Genomic DNA, 19,370 nt, shown 5'->3' with positions numbered 1-19,370 from the left:
CAAATTCCATTCAGCAAAGCTTACAGAACCGAATTGTGGCAGAATTTCTGTATTCCCACAAAATATAAGACTGGTCTTATATTTTTGCAGAATGTAGAAAGCGGAATTTCTGCTGTCTAAATGGGACTGCGGAATCCCATGGAAATAAATGGGCAGAATTTCCATCTAAATTCTTTTGTGACATTCTGCACAGAAATTCTGCTATGTGAACAATACCACACATGACCTGCGGACAGTTTTTTTTGTTTTGTTTGTTTGTTTTTGGAGGAAATTAGCTCTGTTTTCTTTCTTTTTATTCTTGGGCAACTTTTCCTTTGGACAGGTTTTGATAAATCTCCCCCACTGTTTTTGCATGTTGGCCTAGTTTTTTGCTTCACATTCACCACAGTATGCCTTTTTGCTTCCAAATGTCATGGCTGAATTTCAGTCCTAGTCTATGTTCAGACATAGATGGATAGAGAGATAGATAGATAGATGAAAGAGTCGAAGATTGCTGAATGGCTCTCCCATAGAGCCATATGGAGGGAACGTGGCGACTCCCGCTTCAGGCAGGGGTCATAAAGCACCACTGTGAAGAGAGCCCCTCAGACCCCCCGCCACGATCTAAGACTTATCCCCTATCCTTCGGATAGGGGAAAGGTTTTTTCCATGATACTTGTCCTTTAAGACTGGCGCATGAAACACTGGTCTTGGTAGGTCCGTCTTTGTGTTTGTACTGTCAGAAGACACAGCTGTGGTCTGTCAGCTGGCTTCTATCTTCTATCTATGGACAGCTATGACATAGGTTCCAGGTAAGAGTCGAGCACTGCCGCAACACAAGAAATATTTCAGGGTCTAGAAGATCTGGAGACGTGCCAGATTCCTGTTTAGTGCAACTGTAGTCATGGTGACCCCTGAGGTACTGACAGCATTTCTGCTTGCTACGAATGGAATAAGAATGGATTCCCATGTCATAAGATTTAGATGTAGAAGATATAATGTGAAGATAAACTAAAAGAATTACAAAATGTTCTATTTTTGTCATTATGGACAAAATTATTATTTTTTGTTCTTATTCTGATCCCCTCAATTTACACATTCGTTCTTCTAAGGGTAAGGTATCATACAGCAACCGTGATGTAGGCGAAAACAGCACTTTTGATATTTACTGTAAATGGCTGTTTTTGTAAGTAAAACTGCAGTTTAAATGCAAAATAAAAGTACAACAAGTTGTATACAAAAACCCTGTGGATGTTACCAATCGGTTAGGAAACTATACCGGACAGCATGTCCACGAAGTTCTCAGATACAGTGGCTACCACTTAAGACAATATCCTAAATATTTCTGCAGGAACTCTTAAAGTATTATTATTACTACTAATACTTATTACTATATTTTGATCTTGATTCTTTTGATTAATTAATAAATGATCGGTATAAAAATGGAATAAGTAAATTCAATTTACTTATTAAGGTCATACATGAACTCAGCCATAACAGTGGAGGATTCTTTAATATTTTTTCATTTAATTATTTATTTTTTGGTTATCTTTGTGGGGGATTATAATTTAAAGAAACAGTTAATTTTTAATAAATGCTTCTAAAGCGAACTTCATCTCCAGTACTGCATGTAATATTTTGTTTTTCTTTTAAGTTGTATTTTCCCTATATTAAATCCAGTGAGGAAAAATTTTTGTTTTGGTCAAGGACTGAATTGTTGTTGAGTAAAATGTTACACATGTATGTGTATATCAATCCCAATATAGTCGCATTTGATGCTGTTTAATGCAAACTGTATTGAGCTTTTTCAGCTATCCTTACAGAAGTATATGTATTAAATCAAAAACATTGCTTTCACAATGACAAAATCCACAACTGCAAATGAATGGTCTATGATTATTATTATTATTATTACTACAGAACATCTTTTATGGGTAAAAATACAGAAGTTTTTATTAGGTAGACATCATAATTTAGAATAGGCCTAATAAAAATAAAATAGTCAGGGATTATGATGTTGTTTACTAACACAATGTATAATTTACATAAACCAACAAAATAAATTCACACAATCTAGAATGTTATTATTTTATTACAAATTATTACATCTTTGTGATCACGTTTTAATAATAATAAATAAAAGTTATAATAAAAAAATATAAACAATTCTTACCAGTAATCATGTGCACATTTTTCTAGGCCTACATAAGCATTAGCATTAGATTGAACCATAACAAATTCAATGTCCACATTACACATACAAGATCAAAAGATTTTACTTGTATTTGAATGATTAATTTGACATATATATATATATATATATATATATATATATATATATTAGCTTAGTCAACTAGTATCTATAATAAATTGTCATTGTTTTTTTTTTTCAGCAGTACATCAAATATTGTTATAAAAATGTATCAACACAAAAAAATGTAAAAATAAAAATCAGAGATGTGATATTTATGTGTATAAAGCCAAAAAGAATTTGGGGAGAGCATGAAGTGGTAAATTGTATTAGTGCTATTTCTCTCATATATTAACCACACATTAAATTTCTTACAGATCTGGCTCGAATGCAGATGTGATTTAAAAGGAAGCGGGTTTCGAAAAAAGTATTTTGATGTCTGTTTCCCTCCAGCTTTTTCCTTTCCTGCTCTCATAATAATCAGCATCCTTCCCTACTCCCCCTTATCACTGTAATCTCCTCCTCCCCCAAATATTCCTGCAGGTTTGTGTTGTCTACAGTTAAAGCTGGCGTGCTGGTGAGGTTTCCTGAGCTCATGTAGTAGACATAAATCATTTTACCCTCTTTGCAAGTTATAGAAGAAAAAAAAGAAAAAACTAAAGATGAGGGGGTTAAAAATGGGAGTGGGATAATGTGCTACCCACATGAAAGAGTCAGGAGATAGGGGAGGCTGCAGTACATAGCATCCCCTTCCAGTCCTCTGCTCAGTCTAGAATAAACACCCTGCAGTCTAACAACTTCCTCTCTACTTAAAGCAAGAAAACAAACCTGAAATTCATTAGTTCACAGCACATTTCAAGCTGGACACAGACGTAATGATTTTTCACCCAATCCAACCTAAAATTAAGAAAAATTGTATTACCAATATTTATTAGTTTATATAGTAGAATCATATTCTGCGATGATGTATTATTAATTTTGTTTAATTTTACTAGTGTTATTAATAACAATCAACATTTATATTGTGCTCTACGTATAAGGTTTAAGTACATAAGACAAAAACAAGTAACATAAATGTGAAATAAATAAATAACAGATTGGTGCATAAGGACAGAGCATCCTGTCTACAGTGGGATACAAAACTGTTATTGCAAGAACCATTTCAAATGTAACAAAATACAACAGGATAGAACCCTGCCCACATGAGCTTACAATCTAAAAGGATCAGGGTGGGGAGGGGACAAGGAAAAGGGGACATGATCATTTGTTTACACACTTTGAAATGGTCAAATCTGAAGAGCCATGAATGATACTTCACACTGATTCCCATTAAACATATTGGTCTAATGGACAAACTGAAGCTATCATGTTTACATGGATTTGATTTATTTATGGAACACTCGGATATTTTATATGATCTTTACACAATATCTGATCACTCAGAATGAAAATAGTTATAAGAAAGCCAGAGGAGCTATCTCCTAACCAGTTCTCCAAATCCTGAGATTTAGGATGATATTTCTATCCACTTCACAAGAATCTCTGCCTTTATTCCCAATGCTTTTTACAGGATAAAATGAAACAATGTATCCTAATAAAATAAATACTACATGCAACTAATGCTTCACTATATCTTATACTAGCAAGCAGATTGAGGCATGATGAGCTATTAGATGCTATACAATATCTAGAATAGATATTAAGTGAAATACAAGAACAGTTCTGCTATTTTATATGTTTAATTGATCTATTCTAGTATTTGATCTCTTCTATTTTCCCACACACATAAACATATATATGCTTGGTATCCACTGCTCAGGGCCAATGGCTGGATCTTCTTAATGATGAAGGTTTAATTAGCATACAACCAGCTTTCTCCTAGTCCCATTTTATTACTGAGCTTCTCCTGCCCTGTAACCCCCCCCCCTGCAGAGGAGTCTGGGCAGGGAAAAGGTGCTCTAAAAATTAGTATGCAAATCCAAGCAATTAGCATGAGGGGGGGAAATAGGATTTACACAGGCAAATGTTTGATTCTGTGCTAATGTGTCACCAACTTCCAAATCACTGACTGCCCCCTATGTTGTCACTTTCCATTCGGCATGATAATACCCGAGAAGATCACTAGTGAAGGGTTTGCAGATAGATTTGATCGATGACGATGTGATCGCTAACTCCCGAGATTGTTGCAGCTGTGATCGAATCTGTATAAGATCGGTGGCAGCTACCTGTATTCAGCCTGAAGGGCACTTTAGTATGTGGCAGCTGAGAGGTGCAGTAGGTGCCAGTGAGTCCATGGGGTGAAGGGCAATTGGTAGCAGCATGGATCTGCAAGAAATGTGCTCACCTCAAGATCTCAGAGGCCTTCTTATAGGAGCCCATAGATTTAGCAGCATGCTCCTCCGCGTCCTCTCTGCTAATAAACACTGCTGAGATCCCCTTCTATAGCCTTCATCATTCAAATGGGATCTATATGGTGTTATTTCTGTTTGATCTCAGCTTATACTCACCCAGCATCCGAGTATTAGAGAGCCCCCCTGCTGCATGCCCCCGAGATTTCACAGTCATATACATACATAATGATGTATACTTCTCAGGGAAATCTGTGCATGTAGAAAAGTCTATGTCTATTGCATATATATATATATATATATATATATATATATATATATGTTTGGATGGTGCACTCTATATAATGTATACAAGTTGAGTGGTAATATTTGGCAGGGGCTCTTGCCCACCCAGGACACGTCCACCTGCCCCACTTATTAGATCTTTCTCCTGTGTTTGCCTTAATTGCAGTTATTAGGAGTATTTCATTGTGGCCTGTTCTCGTCTCCCCCCTCCCTGGTGTGATCTTGTCCCCTCCTGCCCCTTCATTTGCTGAGCTGGTGTGTGTGTCTGTTTCCCTCCTCTATCAGCGAGCTGTCAATCACGGCGGCGGCTTCTCTTTCATCTCTTTCCACCGCCTCCTCCGCCCCTACAGCAGACAGAGAGGGAGCGGGTGAGGGGGGTGGAAGGGAGGGAGGGGGGCACAGGAGGAGGGGGATGTTAAAGTTACATTACACAAACACACAGGGAGAATACAATCCCACCCAGAGCTAGAGCAGGACGTGTACCAGGGGCTACAGCAGAGGAGCGGGGCAACGTGACGGAGTAACCCGGGGGGCTATCCTTAGAGGGCTACCTGACCTGCCAAGAGTAACAAAGGGGGGGTCGGTCCTGCGCCGGTGACTGGAAGGAACTTCTCAGACATCCTCAGCCCTGACTCACCGCGATCTTACTCACAGTCACAACAAACTTTTGTCTGCTCTCCGCCGCCTTCCATGTGACGCCGACAAAGGAGAAGAAAGTTTGGATGGTGACACCACAAGCCTTGTTCTCAGGGTCGCAGAGCACAGGTGAAGCCTGGAGAACCAGGGAGTTAGCAGAAACTTGTGGGGAGCTCGTCTCTTGCCTCTAGCTGGTCCCCCGCCTCCCGCGCAGCTTGGATACAGGGATCTGCGGGGTCTCGTCAGGTTGGGGGAGATTGGTCATTTTCTGGTGTCATTTCTGATCCTCTGTGCACAGAAGTGGTGTCTTCTCCTGTCACAGCCATGCCTCAGCTCTCTGGAGCAGGGGGAGGCAATGGAGGTGGTGGGGACCCCGAGTTGTGTGCCACTGATGAGATGATCCCCTTCAAGGATGAAGGAGATCCCCAGAAGGAGAAGATCTATGCCGAGATCAGCCACCCGGAGGAGGAAGGGGACCTGGCAGACATTAAGTCTTCTCTGGTGAACGAGACTGAGATCACCCCAAACAGCAACAGCCATGAGGTAACTACAAGTCATAGTCCTGGGAGACACCTGGGGCTTATAGGGAGGGTGGGCATGTTTACTGGGAGTAGGGTTAGCACGTAGTTCCTTGGAAAATGCAAAGTCCACAAGTGTGTGAAACTACATACCTAGTGCTTATAGCAGTGTTTCCCAACCAGGGTGCCTCCAGCTGTTGCAACACTACAACTCCCAGCATGCCCGGACAGCCGTTGGCTGTCCGGGCATGCTGGGAGTTGTAGTATTGCAACAGCTGGAGGCACCCTGGTTGGGAAACACCTATAGCAAAGAAGTTCAGACAATGATGTTAGATCTCCAGTCTTGGGATAGTGTTTATATGTTATGTCAGGCTCATGCTTCTTGCATGTATTTTATGTATAGTAAATGGATACACCGCTTGTTTGTTTATTTATTTATTTATTTATACATTTCTTTATTTATAAACATTCTAGCTGTACAGTGGTTTGGTGATGCTTTGGAGGAACATACTCATTACAACTTTATGTCCACAATTAAGTTGATGACAATTGTCCTTATTCTAGTAGTGACAGTGGCTGGGTTCACACATACAGTTCCCGAATACGTTTTAAATTTGAAAACTGTATGGAACCGTATTGAAAACCGTATGCATTGACTCTCCATTGAAAACCGTATGCATTGACTCTCCATAGAAAACCGTATGCATTGACTCTCCATTGAAAACCGTATGCATTGACTCTCCATTGAAGACCGTATGCATTGACTCTCCATTGAAAACCGTAGGACAAACAATGCATCCGGTTGCATCCGTTTTGCGTCTTGTACGGTTTTGTCCGTTTTTTTTCCCGTACCCAAAACCGTAGCCTACCACGGTTTTTGGTCCAAGTGAAAAACCGTATAAAACCGTATAAGTTTTTATTTAACATGGGAGTCAATGGGAACCGTACAGAACCGTATGTGCATTCGGTTCCATCCGGTTTGCACCCTACGGTCTGACATTGCAGAGTATTTTTTTCATGGAATTTCAATCAAACAAGTAAAACTTTATTCATAATGGAGTGAAAAGTTAAAAATCTATACTTTTTTTTCTTAAAAAACAAATGCAACCGGACATCATTTTTCCAACCGTATACGGTTTTTAATCGTATAAGGGTTAAAAATTGTACACACGTTTTGATACAGTTTAGTCCGGTTTTGAGGAATCAGTTTTTCATCAAAAACCTGATATGTGAACTGTATTGCAAAAACGTGGTGTGAATACAGCCTTACTACTCACACCTGAGCAGATAAAGGGTTTACTGACACGTGCTCAGTAGAAGTCAGTGCAGAGTGCATTTTGTACATTTTTCCATATCCCTGACCCTATTATTTCCTATTTAGACCTAAAGATTTCAGCTATGGCTTTTGTGAGTCGCCACCTTTACACTTGAAGATCAAGTGTATTTCTTAATCTGGATGCCTATGGCTGCCTTTGCATTAAAGAAGAACTCCGGTGGAAACAAGTAGAAAACAAATGTTTTCAAATCAACTGGTGCCTGAAAGTTAAACAGATTTGTAAATTACTTCCATTAAAAAATCTTAATCCTTCCAATACTTATTAGCTGCTGTAAAAAAGAGAAATTTGTGAATTTTGTTTCTGTCTGACAACAGTGCTCTCTGCTGACACCTCTGCCCTGTCAGGAACTGTCCAGATTAGAATCATATCCCCATAGAAAACCTCCCCTGCTCTGAACAGCTCCTGACACAGACAGAGGTGTCAGTAGAGAGCACTGTTGTCAGGCTTGAAAGAACTTCACAAATTTCTCTGTAGGATATCTGTAGTATACAGCAGCTGATAAGTACTGGAAGGATTAAGATTTTTTGATAGAAGTGATTTACAAATCTGTTTAACTTTCTTACACCAGTTGATTTGACATTTGAGATCCCCTTTAAAGCCATGCTGTCTTCACTAGGAGTGCAGTCAGTTGAGGCACACAAACATGTGGAGAAGAGGAGGACTTGCAGGAAGTCTTTAGGAACTGTTTATTCATTTGATCTTTCATAATATACAGGATAAGCAGCTCTGGAAACATCATTTTCTGTGAACTCAATGTGCCTTCTCTGATGTAAATGCCTCTTTGGCCTTGGCATGTGTCATTTCCATTGTCCATGTGAGCATTGGAGGAGGTGCAAGGATGTTTCAGTTTAATGGCCTTTTATAATCACTTTAACATCCAAACAGCATCTCTTTATATAACATTTTCCCCAGCTAAATAATATATAAACAATAAACTTTATTGAATGTTTACATTTTAGATAAACAATAAGGTGGTGTGTCAGTATAATGCATATAGATTGCCTATTAGCAGCTTGGCAGTTTACCGTTACACTGCCATTATTAGTTACACCCTAGTATTATTTATTGACGTATAGAAATCTATATACGTATACATTTTGTTTTCAATTTAAAAGAGGGCAGCTAGTGCAATAGTAAAAGCATGTGCCAGCAAATGTATGGTTAATAGGTAAGGAGAGAACAGGAAGCAACAGTTTGCCACAACTGTGCAAATGAGTAGTAGCTGACCACAGGTAACTAACTGTCTTCAATGTGATGGGCAGAGGGAAGATCCAGGAAGGGGTTAATGACCTGGGGGAGGAGTGTTAGTAGTGTAGATCTTCCTATTATACCTTCAATTGTCTGTGTTAATATAACAAATATTCCATGTCACAAATATAGAATTCTTGATTCATACACTACATCCCACACATTTATTGTATTAATATATATGCATAGCTTTTTTGCATTTACCATTTTGTTACTTTAGTAGTAGCTATTGTTTTATACTAGCCAAGCTCATAGAACGCAAGCCAACTAGGAGCCTACTTGTAAATGACCCATCCTCCGCCATCTTCATCAGACTTGCCAAAAGGAGGCCATATTTGCATGTCTTTTACTTATCTGCTTAGCCATGGATTGTCTTCTCAGATCCATGTATGTTTCTTGTATTAAAGAACCACTTGGTTTTCCATGAAAAACATCACTGCCAATGTTCTTCTCACACTCAGGGCTATTGTATTCTGTATTCATGTTAAGCAACATTGTTGTTTTAATTCTAAGATCCTCTGGTTCTATGGCAGCCCCATACCTTGAAGCAGATGTATTTCTAGTATTGGAATTTAGAATATAATAAGGTAATACAATCTATGTTCTTACCCCTTTATATAGAGACAGTGGTATTAAATGTACTGTCCATACAGTCAACGTGCAACATGTCACAGCTCCAGAAAGTCCAGTGTGCAGCCATGTTTATGGCCCATGCTATTATTGGAATTCCCAATGAGTAGAGTAGACTTAGGAAACGGAACGCATAGGATGACATAAGTTTGTATAACAGGGTTGTAGCTGCATATTCAGGACACTTGTCATTTCAACAAATTGTTTCCCAGCAACTGTAATGGCAACACACAGATGACTGGAGTCTCTCTTATCTCTTTAAGTTCTGTGTCTGCTTTCCTTTGCTTGTATGTAAACTTTTCCTAGACTATCTAATCTTAGATTAACCCCTGTGAGGCTATAGTCCTGCCTCAGCCCTTTGAATTTTGTTTAGTTTGACCCACTCCTGGGAACTCCCCTAGAGGATCAGGCTGTGTGTGTACACTTATATATGTATGAAAAGTGGTAATTGAATAAATAGCTTTCACTTGTTATGCATGACCGAATAACCCCTCCCTCTTAGTGGAACCTTGATAGCACATAAAGACAACACCAGCCAGGCACCATAAGGCTATGTCCAGACAGAGCAAAAAGTTCACAGGACTCCTGCGGCTCCCTGTGAAGTTTCAATAATCCAAACATATGTCGTGAACACTATTTTTAATCAGTCTTTTATTGTGTTTCTGACACAATATCTTCTCTAACATACAGTAGATTAACCACTGAAATCCCTATGCAGAGTGTTATAGTGTAAGGCCTATAGCCGGCTACATTGAAAATGTACTTTACATACCAATAAATGACGACCCCTATAAATTTATTTTGTTTTAGATACAAAATAGTTTTTTATATAAGTGCCCTAAACATAAGCAGCTATAGAGGTATGGTAAAAATCATCTAAAAGTGGTTAATACCACGTCAGCCCTTTATGACCATATACTGTATATTATTTTACCACACATACAAGACATCATCTATACAAGTGCTATTCCACCAACAGAGGGAAGTCTATGAATTGGAAGATCTGAATTGTAAATAGGGTAGTTAGTATTGATGGTTGTGTTGTATTGTCACATGGCATCAATGACATGTTTGCATGTCTTGTAAATATATTGTTTAATGGATATGTTTCAGTGCTAATATTCTAGTTAACAGTAAACCTTGTTTAGCACAATTCTATAGGTGTTCCAGATTGTTTGTTGCTTTTATAGTTTGCAAGTACATTTTACCCCTTTGTTGCCAGATACATAGTGTAAGTCTTGTCTTAGAGGTAATGGCTTTGCTGAAAGAAGGCTCTTGTGCTCACGATTGGGCTGTCATCACACACGTTTCCCCATAGCCAGCTGTGTCCAACACAAGCAATGCAGACTGCAGGTGAAGCCATTAAGTGAAGGGTATATTGGCATATTTTACAAATATGCACTCAGTAATAGATGTGGCACTTTTTTTCTTCACATAATGTCTGTGTGCATCACATAACTTTAAAGTCCGGAGTTAATTTAGATGTAAAAAATGTATTTTAGTACAGGAAAAATAACCTAATAAAATGTAGGCAGTGTTGTTGAGCATTAGCTAAAATGTTGATCTATTGTAAGCTATGATATAAGACCCCTAGAGAACAAGTGTCTAATTCTTTTGCATTTATTGTATCAGCATATACAGACAATTTTGGATTGAGTCATCACTATTTTCTTTATCATTGGGTTCAGAACATTACACAAATGAAAGAACAGAAGTCTTGTGACAGAGATGCAGGAAAATTGGGATGATACCATGGATCCAACATTATGACAGAACGTACATGGTTCAAATTATCGGAACTCCTGACACGCAATGCTTTGTACAGCTATACTGACCCAAATTGATTCCTTTGTAGTAAAATACTACAATTATTATAGAATAATAGGCTGATTTCTACATGTAGATACTGTACGGTCATCACTCCGCCATGCCTAGTAGACTGAGGCTTTAGGGGGTGCCTATGGTCCTCACATTCCCAATGAATTACAATGAAAACCTCTGTGATCTCTGTATTTCTTCAGTGTCTTAATTGTTATAATATACCTGTAGTCTTGTCAATGTAAGAATTTTTTTTAGACCATAAATAATAAATCTAATAAGCACCATCTAGAATAATATTCACTTTGATATTTCAGATTAAACCATGCAATATTGGATATCTAAAACATTTTAAAAAAAACAGGAGACACATTTCTGATCTATAGTTAATGTAATATTTATCATTTTGTATGAGAGGACGTCTGACAATGAATGTTTAATGACAGGTTCTTCATTTAAATGCATATGTGTTTGGGTAGGTATAACATTAACAAGTAATAGATAGGATTAGTACTATTATCCACATTCCTATTGGTTGGAATGACGTTTGCTACTATAAACACGCATTCTATTGGCTGAATGAGTTGTGTATCCATGGCAGATTATGCAAAATGCCCCAATTCATAGAGCTTTGGTGAAACGCTTCTTTTTGTAGTAATGTGTTCAGACAGGTCATCTCTGTCTTTTTTAACGCTGACATTATACTGGCTGACCTTGTCACTCTTCTGAAAGGAAAGTCTTAGGATCTGTTTCTTGTGGGCTTTTAAAATGGCTACCTAAAATGAACTTTTGTCATTTATGTTCAATTACGTAAAGAAGCACTCTGGGAATTATTATTTTTGTTGGTTATGTAGTGCAGTTTAGACTGTTATTAGAGAATACTGTAGAGGTTCTTATGTATGCCGTGTGCTTACCTGTTTTAGCAGATGTCCTATGCATGGGTTTTCAGCCATGTTCATTACACACAGAATCACAGAAATGATTTCCTAATACTGCCTACATTTCCCAGCTTTGCAGAGAGAGGACGTGGAGCCTGGTGATCACCTGGTGATCGAATTACGTGGCTAGACTCCAGGAGCTAGCAGCTGAGAGTCAAAAGTGGGTTGGGGTCAGTTCCTATCTGCAGTTTTTGTATTTCCTTATTCAAAGTGCACTTTGAAGATAAATATTGCCATGAGGCAAAAGTGATCTGACCTATGATCACAACATGTAGTGTTTTTAACTAACATATCCAAGAATGTTACTCACACTGTAATTAGGATAATGTTCCTGCCACTTTTATCTGTGTTGACTCTAGTTTTGGCCAGATACCAGTTCCATTGTGCTGCTCAGGTCTGCTCACTTCTCCTGCATTCCTCTCCCTAGCAAGGGGTGTGTCCTTGAGCAACTTCATAACTCTGTGTCTCTCAGTGGCTGCTGCAGGGACCCAGATGACGAGCTGTGAGAACATAGATGACTTAGCCAGAATCTAATCTTTCAACATATCATGTTTGTGACAGTGCCTCTTTAAGGGTCTATTCACACGTACAGTATTCTGCGCAGATATTATGCGCAGGATTTCAAGCTGTGCTCAGTAATTCAGCTTACATTGAAATCTGCAGCAGAAAATCCTGTGCATCAAATCTGCACAGAACACTGTTTGTGTGAATAGACCATAAAGGGGTGTTCCAGGATTTTTTTTGTCTGTACCTGTGTGTGATGATGGTTTTCTCACAATTCTTCTGTCATTTTTGCCTCAATATTTATTTTTAACAGCATACAAAATGACTCAGGTCTCGGGTTTTCCCAGGTTGCAGTGCGTCGAGATGTGACATCACTAGTCAGGTGTGCAAAGGGAGTCTGCCCTTCTTCATTGGGTGGGAGGGAGATCATTTTGCAACAGCTGTAGGCACCCTAGTTAGAAAACACTGGTCTTTTGAATGGATGCGGCTCATTTGTGTTTCAATGGGTGCAGTGGCTGATGTGAGGGAGGGAGGAAAGTGACTTTACCCTTACAAACATGGAACTATGGGATGTGTAGTTTAAGAGACCAAACTCCAAAAGGAAATATCCAGTTCACAAAAAGATAGCCACAAACATAGCCATTTAGCCTCAAGACAAGCACAAATCCCTCCTAAGCATGTCCATTACTGTCTGGCAGGTATGTAGTAAAATCACCTTATGGTGGATAACCCCTTTAAGCACTGTGATGTTTTGTGGCTCAGACTGGTGATCACATGATCCAGTTATAGTATTGAAAAATATGAATGCAGCTATGGAGAAAACACAAATGGCACTGTAGGAATAGTGAGAGTGCATGTGCTTGATATGGGCAAAAAAAAAAAAAACTGGAGTGCTTCTTTAAGGATCTCTGAGGCCCTTTTCTTGTACTGCCCAACAGAGCTTATGGTGCCGCAACTTCAAAGCATTTCCAGATCAGGCCTCTCAGTTAAAATATGCAGCAGTGAAAGCTCCTAGAGTGGATCCTGCTTTACTGCAGACGCATCATCTACCACCAAACACAGTGGATACCAGCAATCTCCCTTTTCTGGAAAATTCCCAAATATCATTTTATCAGGGCTTGGACACTGCATTGTCAGGGAATGTTTGTGTGATATTGCAGTGTATTTAGGAAATGTTCATTCATTCAAAATGATCTGTAGGCTTATCACTACACTTACTGAATTATCTCTTTGCTTTCTTTACCTGACTCTTATGTAGTGAACAGTCATAAGGTTTGTGTATGACAATCATATTTACCTTACTGGGAAACAAGTTTAAATTCTAAAAGCAGATTTAGATAAGTAGATAATATTTTAGTTTCCTTTGATAAACTACAACATATACTGCAGGTCACGCTCAGGTACACAGTGAACACACTGTTAAAACCTTAACTGCCTCCCTCTACATGCTTTGGTGAGAAAATACCGCGATCAACCACCATTCCACGTGCATTTGCGGAGTATTTATAAGGTAAGGTCATTACCTCATCATTCGGTGTCACCCACCGGACCAATCAGCCTTCAAAACACTTCCCACCCACCAGAATTGTCAGCTAGCGACCTCTCTACCTATCAGTAAGTGATACCTGTACATACGTAGCTGTTGGCATCATTATTCACCTTCCGTTCACTCATTCCTGTGCGCCGTATTCTCGTGACAGTCTCCAACTCCCGTTCATGATCACGTATCGTAAGGAGTACATCACTGCGCCGGCGACAGCTAGTGTGCCTCCAGCTGTTGCATAACTTCAACTCCCAGCATGCCCGGACAGCCGTTGATGTTCATGTTTAGTTCTATGCACCTGGGGAGATCATAGAGTGTATGCAAATTCCCTCCCCACCATAATGAATGGGAGTTAAAGGAGAACCCCAGCCAAAATGAACTTATCCCTTTTACACAGGATGGGGGATAAGTAGCTGTCGGACCACCCGCCCGCGATCTCCGTAATGGGACCCAGCTCTCAGTGAGGAGCATGTGCGGTAGATGGCACACGCTCCATTTATTTCTATGGAAGTGGCAAAAAGACCCGAGTAAAGCACTCAGGCATAATCAGCACTCCCATAGAAATGAATGGAACAAGTGCCGTCTACTGGTAGACAACATGCACTCCTACTGATGAGTTGGGGTCCCATTCTGGAGATTGCAGGGGGTCCCAGCAGTTGGACCCCCTGCGGTCAGCTACGGCACCGACTCCTACTAAATTTAGATTGGAATAAAAAAAAAAAAAGCAAGTTTAAATGTCTCAATTCACAAAAAGTTATAATTAATGACTTATCTACTGTAAGAATAAAGACCAATGCATGCAGTGCCTCACATAACCGCAAAATGAACACGTTAAGTGACCGTGAAGAAGCATGCTTTTCATGTGCTTCACTATATGGCACGAAACGCACAATTGGGAGCGGCAATACTTATACTTTCCATAGTGTTCTCCTGTTACAGGGAACCCATGGGTAACCTAGCCTCTCACTGATAAGGAATTAAGTAAATATGTGTTTGCAGGACTAGAGACACTTGTATAAGTGAAGGGAATGGAGGGTCAATAGTTCAAGACTGAAGCTGTAAACCATTGGAAAAACTGCTGCCATTCAGCTAAGGCTATAAAAACTTGTAAACTCCGATTGTTAGCTTAAACTTTAAACATGACTATGGGATTCTACTAGGGAAATCATGTTTTATAATAAATGCCCCTTCCTGGATCCTCCCACTGCCCTATCTTCAGCAGCAGATCAGCACACAAAAAGGAGAAGGCAGCAGCTTCTGCCCAACTACCTCTCTCTGCTAGAAGAGCTTAGAAGAACTTGGTGGAACAGCTTCTTGGATTCAACTGTAAGTGTTTATAAATACATTCACATATTAATACAGAGTAGCTTGGGAGTCGGAGTCGGAAGTACAAAAAACTGCGGAGTCGGAACATTTATCTACCGACTCCACAGCCCTGCTATTCACACAGGCTGATTTTTGCTGTTCAGCCCTTTTTTAAAAGTCTTCCACATAGGCCAATGCACACTGCATAGAGGAGAAACTATTGGTTATCCCCACATGCAGAAACAATTTGGCAAAGGAATGTTTGATGGCTATTTGGGGTTGCATTTACATGGTGTATTAAATCATAAAACATTGTATTGGACCCTACCATATTAGTAACCTGTGTATATTGCTAGTCATAGCTAGGCATATCTTCACCAGGGGCAAACACTCAGTTTGCTGCATGGGTACATACCTTGTCCATGACAGAGCGGCTTGCCTTTACCTTCCTGACACACAGCACCTGACCTTTAGATCTGCTCCTATGGTTATTAATATTGTCTCAATCGTATGCTCTAAACCAGCCACTAATGGAAAATGTTCCTGATCATGTTCACACACAGTATTTAGGTCAGTGCATAGGTCAGCATTTATTAGCCAATACCAGCAGGAGCAAATCCCCATAGCAAACCTCTCCTGCTCTGGACATTTCCTGACATGGACAGAGGTGTCAGCAGAGAGCACTGTGTTCAGACAGAAGAGAAATTCAAAAAGAAAAGAACCTCCTCTGGAGCATATAGCAGCTGATAAGTACTGGAAGGATTAAGATTTTTAAATAGAAGTCATTTACAAATCTGTTTAACTTTCTGGCACCAGTTGACTTAAAACATTTTTTTTTCAGGGGAATACCCCTTTAAGGTCACCATACACCTTAGGTAGCTTTTTTTCTGATCCAACTATACGCACCCAGCTTGGCCAAGTACCCATGTGTTTTCAACGGGTAAGGGGATCCCCATGAGAGCATGAGAATCGGGTTTGTTAAAATCCAAATGCACAATCTCTCTCCCTGACATCATCCTCAGAGTCAGAATGGCACCATACACATAAGTCCTCCCACTGATGTGCATATGCTCTGTAGCTCCCACCCCCGCCCAACACTGATTGACAGCTTCCTGGTATGCACAGTAAAGGAAGAAAGCTGTCAATCAGCAGTGAAGGGGGAGGGGAAGCCTGTAACTCATGAACATGAGTTACACAGTCCATGGCTTATGATAAAACTCTCTCTATCACTACTTAAAGGAGAACTCCAGACCATAAAAATTGTCCCCCATAGTGCTGGCAGTAAAAAAATAAAGATGTACATACCTTCCTCCGCTCCCCCGGGGCCTCCGGTAACTGGCTCCGGTCTCTGCCGCAATCCACTTCCTGGTTGCCGGTGGTTGAATGAATCAGCCAATCACCAGCCGCAGCGCAGTCCGACTTGACCGGCGATAGGCAGTGTAAAAACGCTTCAGGACACATAATTCTTCACTACACCGGCACCTGCGGCTGGGGCCGAAAAGTCACACTGCCGCTCAGCCTATCGCCGGCCGAGTCGGACTGCGCTGCGGCTGGTGATTGGCTGATTCATCCGACCACCGGCAACCAGGAAGTGGATTGCGGCGGAGACCGGAGCCGGTTACCAGAGGCCCCGGAGGAGCGGAGGAAGGTATGTACATCTTTATTTTTTTACTGCCGGCACTATGGGGGACAATTTTTATGGTCTGGAGTTCTCCTTTAATACTGTCCTCAGTGCAGCTTAAAACTGGTGACAGATTCTCTTTAATTTAGCTCAGAGGAAGCTAGAGCTGGCAATACACACTGGATATTTTTCCTTAAATCCTATTGCTAGCAATGTAATGTTGACTGACACCTTTGGGACCTCTACTATGTAAACTAATGCAGACCGATAGTGGAAGAGAGTCCTAGTGGCCATCTTGCATCCACCAAACCTTTCAGTCACTGGGCACAAGCTGATTTTTTATATCTCTTCATTTAAATGTTACCGACTGCAAAAAGTACATCCTGTAATAATATTTAAGGCTTTGGTAAAAAACAAAAACACAGCTGTGCAAAGAATATTTGTTTAAAAAAATTTGGGACTTCCAACACGCAGGAAGTGGATTAATGAACAGATGCAAACTGGGTAATTGCTGTCAGATGGTAGTCCCCGTAGTTTAGTAAACACATTATCTGATACCTTGTTCCAACACAGGAAGGAAATGCAGAGTTAATAGGACAGTTTCAATGTTAGGGTTCTGTCTGCCCTACTGTTCATTCTAATTATATCCACACACTTTCATGTAGGCGTATATCAGAGTTATAATTATTAAAGTAGAACTCTACCAATCTCCTGTAAAATAAATAAAAAACCTATCCCTAAGAGACCTTCTGCTGGCTTTTTTTGTCGATAGTATGGGCTTTGTTTGTCCAGCAGGAACACATCCACAATGAACAATTTCTTCACTGTATATATATGTATATATATATATATAAAGGCTATGGTCTGACCACAATTCCATGTAGCCTCTAAAACTGGCTAGTCATCTGTATCTAATAAGAATGCAAAAATCTTATTGTTCTCTTCACTGCTTATGTAAGTAAATCCCATGTCTTGATGGTAAGGGGAATTGGCTTTAGTTTTGCCTACATATTTTCTCGAAGAAAGATGAAATGTAGAGAAAAAATTTTCATTAGTTTAAAAGGGGTTTCTTGGACTTTTTTTGAGCTTCAGAATAGAACATCAGATCAGTGGGGTGCCAATAATGGTCCCCTGCCAGTCAGCTGTTCACAGTGCCTGCAATACAGTGAGACAGGGCAGGAAGCAGACAGTTCCTGAGATTCAATTGTGGCAGTGCTGAGTTAGTGCAGCTCAGCTGCCATTCACTTCACTATGTATTGCGTGTTTGGTTCTGACAAATGGCTTATCGGCCCACTAAACAGATATTGATGTCCTCTCTTTGGGCTAGGTTACCAATAAAAAAAGTCCCATAAACCCCTTTTAGAGCAGGTTAGATGGGGCATAGGAAGTCGTAAGCATAGCTTAGCAGTTAGCATAGCATAAGGTATTGCGTGTTTGGTTCTGACAAATGGCTTATCGGCCCACTAAACAGATATTGATGTCCTCTCTTTGGGCTAGGTTACCAATAAAAAAAGTCCCATAAACCCCTTTTAGAGCAGGTCAGATGGGGCATAGGAAGTCGTAAGCATAGCTTAGCAGTTAGCATAGCATAAGGAAAGGTACTCTATAAAAGGCATGCTTAGATCAATTGGCATTCCATTTGGTGACTGACCATATTTTACGTAATACATTGTTGCAACAATGGCCCTCATTTACTAAGAGTGGAGTGTTGGTTTGTGTTTCTTTTTTGTGTTTTCAAACTTTTTTTCACTTGGTATTTACTAATCTGTCGCACTTTTCCTGATATTTTTAGTCGCAGGGAAAAATTCTGTTGCGCGGCAATTTCTGTTGCACTGTAAATTCTGTTGCAGGATTTTCTGTCGCACTGTAAACTGTCGCAGGCAGGTATATTTCTGTCACAGTTTTTCTTCTACAGAAGTTTAGATGTGGGAGGTGGGAATCCCAGCAGGGGTTTCCTTGACCTTCCAGTGAATATCCGACTTCAGCACTGGAGTGCTACACCGGCGTGGATAGATTCATAATTGCTTTTTATTGAAAATCATAAAAAGTGGCAATACATGGTAGGACTACGCGTTTCTGAGGGGATCCCTCCTTCCTCAGGTCCAGTTACAGTGTGTGGATACAGTACTTTATATATACATATTTTCACGAATACATTTGAAGTTTGCCGGGTCTGAATGCCATTGGAGGCTGAGTATGACGTCAGCCTCCAGGGTCTATTGGGCTAGATCTATAACATTGTAATTTTTTTTGCCCATTGAGATTAATGGGCCCATTGTGGTCTATGGAGATCTTACAGCAAACTGGGTAGAAAGCTAAATCGCAGGGTCCTGGTTGTAATGTGGATACCACACATTACCTCCTGTTTCAATTAACCTAGTTGCCTATTTATGGTATCCAATTGACCTAGTTCCCACAGTTCAAACACTTTCTTAACTATGAATTGACCAATATATGTCTATCCTAATT

The 19,370-nt window shown here is 40.0% G+C and overlaps 1 protein-coding gene across 3 annotated transcripts in view; it reads left to right on the top strand.

Annotated features, from left to right (window-relative positions):
- Window positions 1-5,224: 5,224 nt before the first annotated feature.
- The window catches only part of LEF1 (lymphoid enhancer binding factor 1), a 102,456-nt gene continuing 88,310 nt past the window's right edge, over window positions 5,225-19,370 (top strand). For 2 of the 3 annotated variants that reach the window (XM_056564387.1, XM_056564402.1), the window contains exon 1: window positions 5,225-5,982. In XM_056564387.1, the coding sequence (XP_056420362.1) occupies window positions 5,764-5,982 (219 nt within the window). In that variant the 5' untranslated portion in view covers window positions 5,225-5,763. The remainder of the gene's footprint in view (window positions 5,983-19,370) is intronic. The other variant, XM_056564394.1, reaches the window with a different exon arrangement.

This window comes from Hyla sarda, chromosome 1 (genome assembly GCF_029499605.1).
Source record: "Hyla sarda isolate aHylSar1 chromosome 1, aHylSar1.hap1, whole genome shotgun sequence".
Classification (NCBI taxonomy): Eukaryota; Metazoa; Chordata; class Amphibia; order Anura; family Hylidae; genus Hyla; species Hyla sarda.
This window is presented reverse-complemented; position numbering and strand designations above follow the sequence as displayed.